General features: G+C 48.6%; 1 protein-coding gene across 1 annotated transcript in view; it reads left to right on the forward strand. All coding sequences in view use genetic code 11, as the record gives it.

The window, feature by feature from the left end:
• The window catches only part of EGR_07634 (hypothetical protein), a gene marked incomplete at both ends in the record, with an annotated part of 4,984 nt that overhangs the window by 304 nt on the left and 3,400 nt on the right, over positions 1-1,280 (forward strand). The window contains 2 exons of the mRNA XM_024496883.1: positions 654-811; positions 895-1,226. Coding sequence (XP_024348739.1) covers positions 654-811; positions 895-1,226 — 490 coding nt within the window. The remainder of the gene's footprint in view (positions 1-653; positions 812-894; positions 1,227-1,280) is intronic.

A 1,280-nucleotide genomic window follows, 5' to 3' on the forward strand; every position in this document is an offset into this window, starting at 1 on the left:
CTGGCCTGCTTTGCTGATGTCCTGCCAGCTTCACTGGGGTTGATGTAGAGTCCGCGATACACGCAGACAAACTCTCCACATCCAATCCTCCGCACGGCACATGCGCCCAGACCCTTGCAAGTTGTCTCCACCCTCCCAATTGCACTGAAGTCGTCCACACGGTGTTGAACTACGCGGTTCGGGCAGCAGACGGGATGACAGGTACAGGAGGAGTTGCATTCGTAGATCGGACGGCGGAGAGGCAACAACGTGGATTGGAAAAGAACCTGAGTGTCAGCATGGTAGTTGAGGCCACCGCAACGACGCAGACAGGCGCATTGAAGGGGATCAACGCAGATATCGGGACAGTCGCAGCCAGGCAGTTGGGAGAGGATGAGGTCGGGAGGAAGGCTGTCGCTGAAGAACATCTACGAGGGGAAAGGGAGACCTAGAGAGAAACAAAACTCGTTTAAGGTGGAATGGTTGGTTGCAGAAAAAGGACAATAGGAGGCCGCAATAACTAAAGTACGGGCTGGAAGGATGACATCTCCAATATAATACCGCCTTAGCCACTACAGCGATTATGTGCAAAAAACCGCGGGAGAGACCTCACAACTCGCTCCCCTTCAAGTGGGACGACACGAGGAGAAGTAACACAACGCGTGTAATCTTAGATTCTGACGCACAAAACAACAAATGAAGACAAAAAGCACCCCGACACAACTGCTACAATACACTGTGCACCAGGGAAGGACATGGAGAAGAGGCGAGTACGAAAACACGATAAGGCAATAATGGCGCATATACAAGGTGACGAGAGAAGGGACCTGATGTAGGATACAAAACTAGGGATAACAGAGTATCATTGCACTTCATTAGTGCAACATCCATACAGTCATGTAAAAATACCTTCAGAACGAACCGTAGTCGTGGCGTGTTCACAATCTACTTCCCAAACCGCCGGATTACAGCTTACTGCAGTCAATTTATTTATTTAGCCATGAAATTAACACAAAACAAGGAAACGAGTGCGCCAAGTGGCATCGGTAGTACGTCAGGACACGTTCTTCGCCAGAAACTCTGGCCAAAATTAAGGCTCAAAACCCAGTATTCCGCCGAACAGACACCAAACACTTGCCGTTCCATCGGAGCGTGCGACAACAATTTGACTTCGGCGCTAAGCTGGGCAATCGAAATAAAAAATGACAGTAAACTACAAATCACAATGAACGACAGAACCATCAATGGTAAATTTTCATGCAAATAGCTTTTCCATTTAGGTGACGGACTGACAACAAAGT

Source organism: Echinococcus granulosus, assembly GCF_000524195.1.
Source record: "Echinococcus granulosus chromosome Unknown EG_S00082, whole genome shotgun sequence".
Taxonomy (NCBI): domain Eukaryota; kingdom Metazoa; phylum Platyhelminthes; class Cestoda; order Cyclophyllidea; family Taeniidae; genus Echinococcus; species Echinococcus granulosus.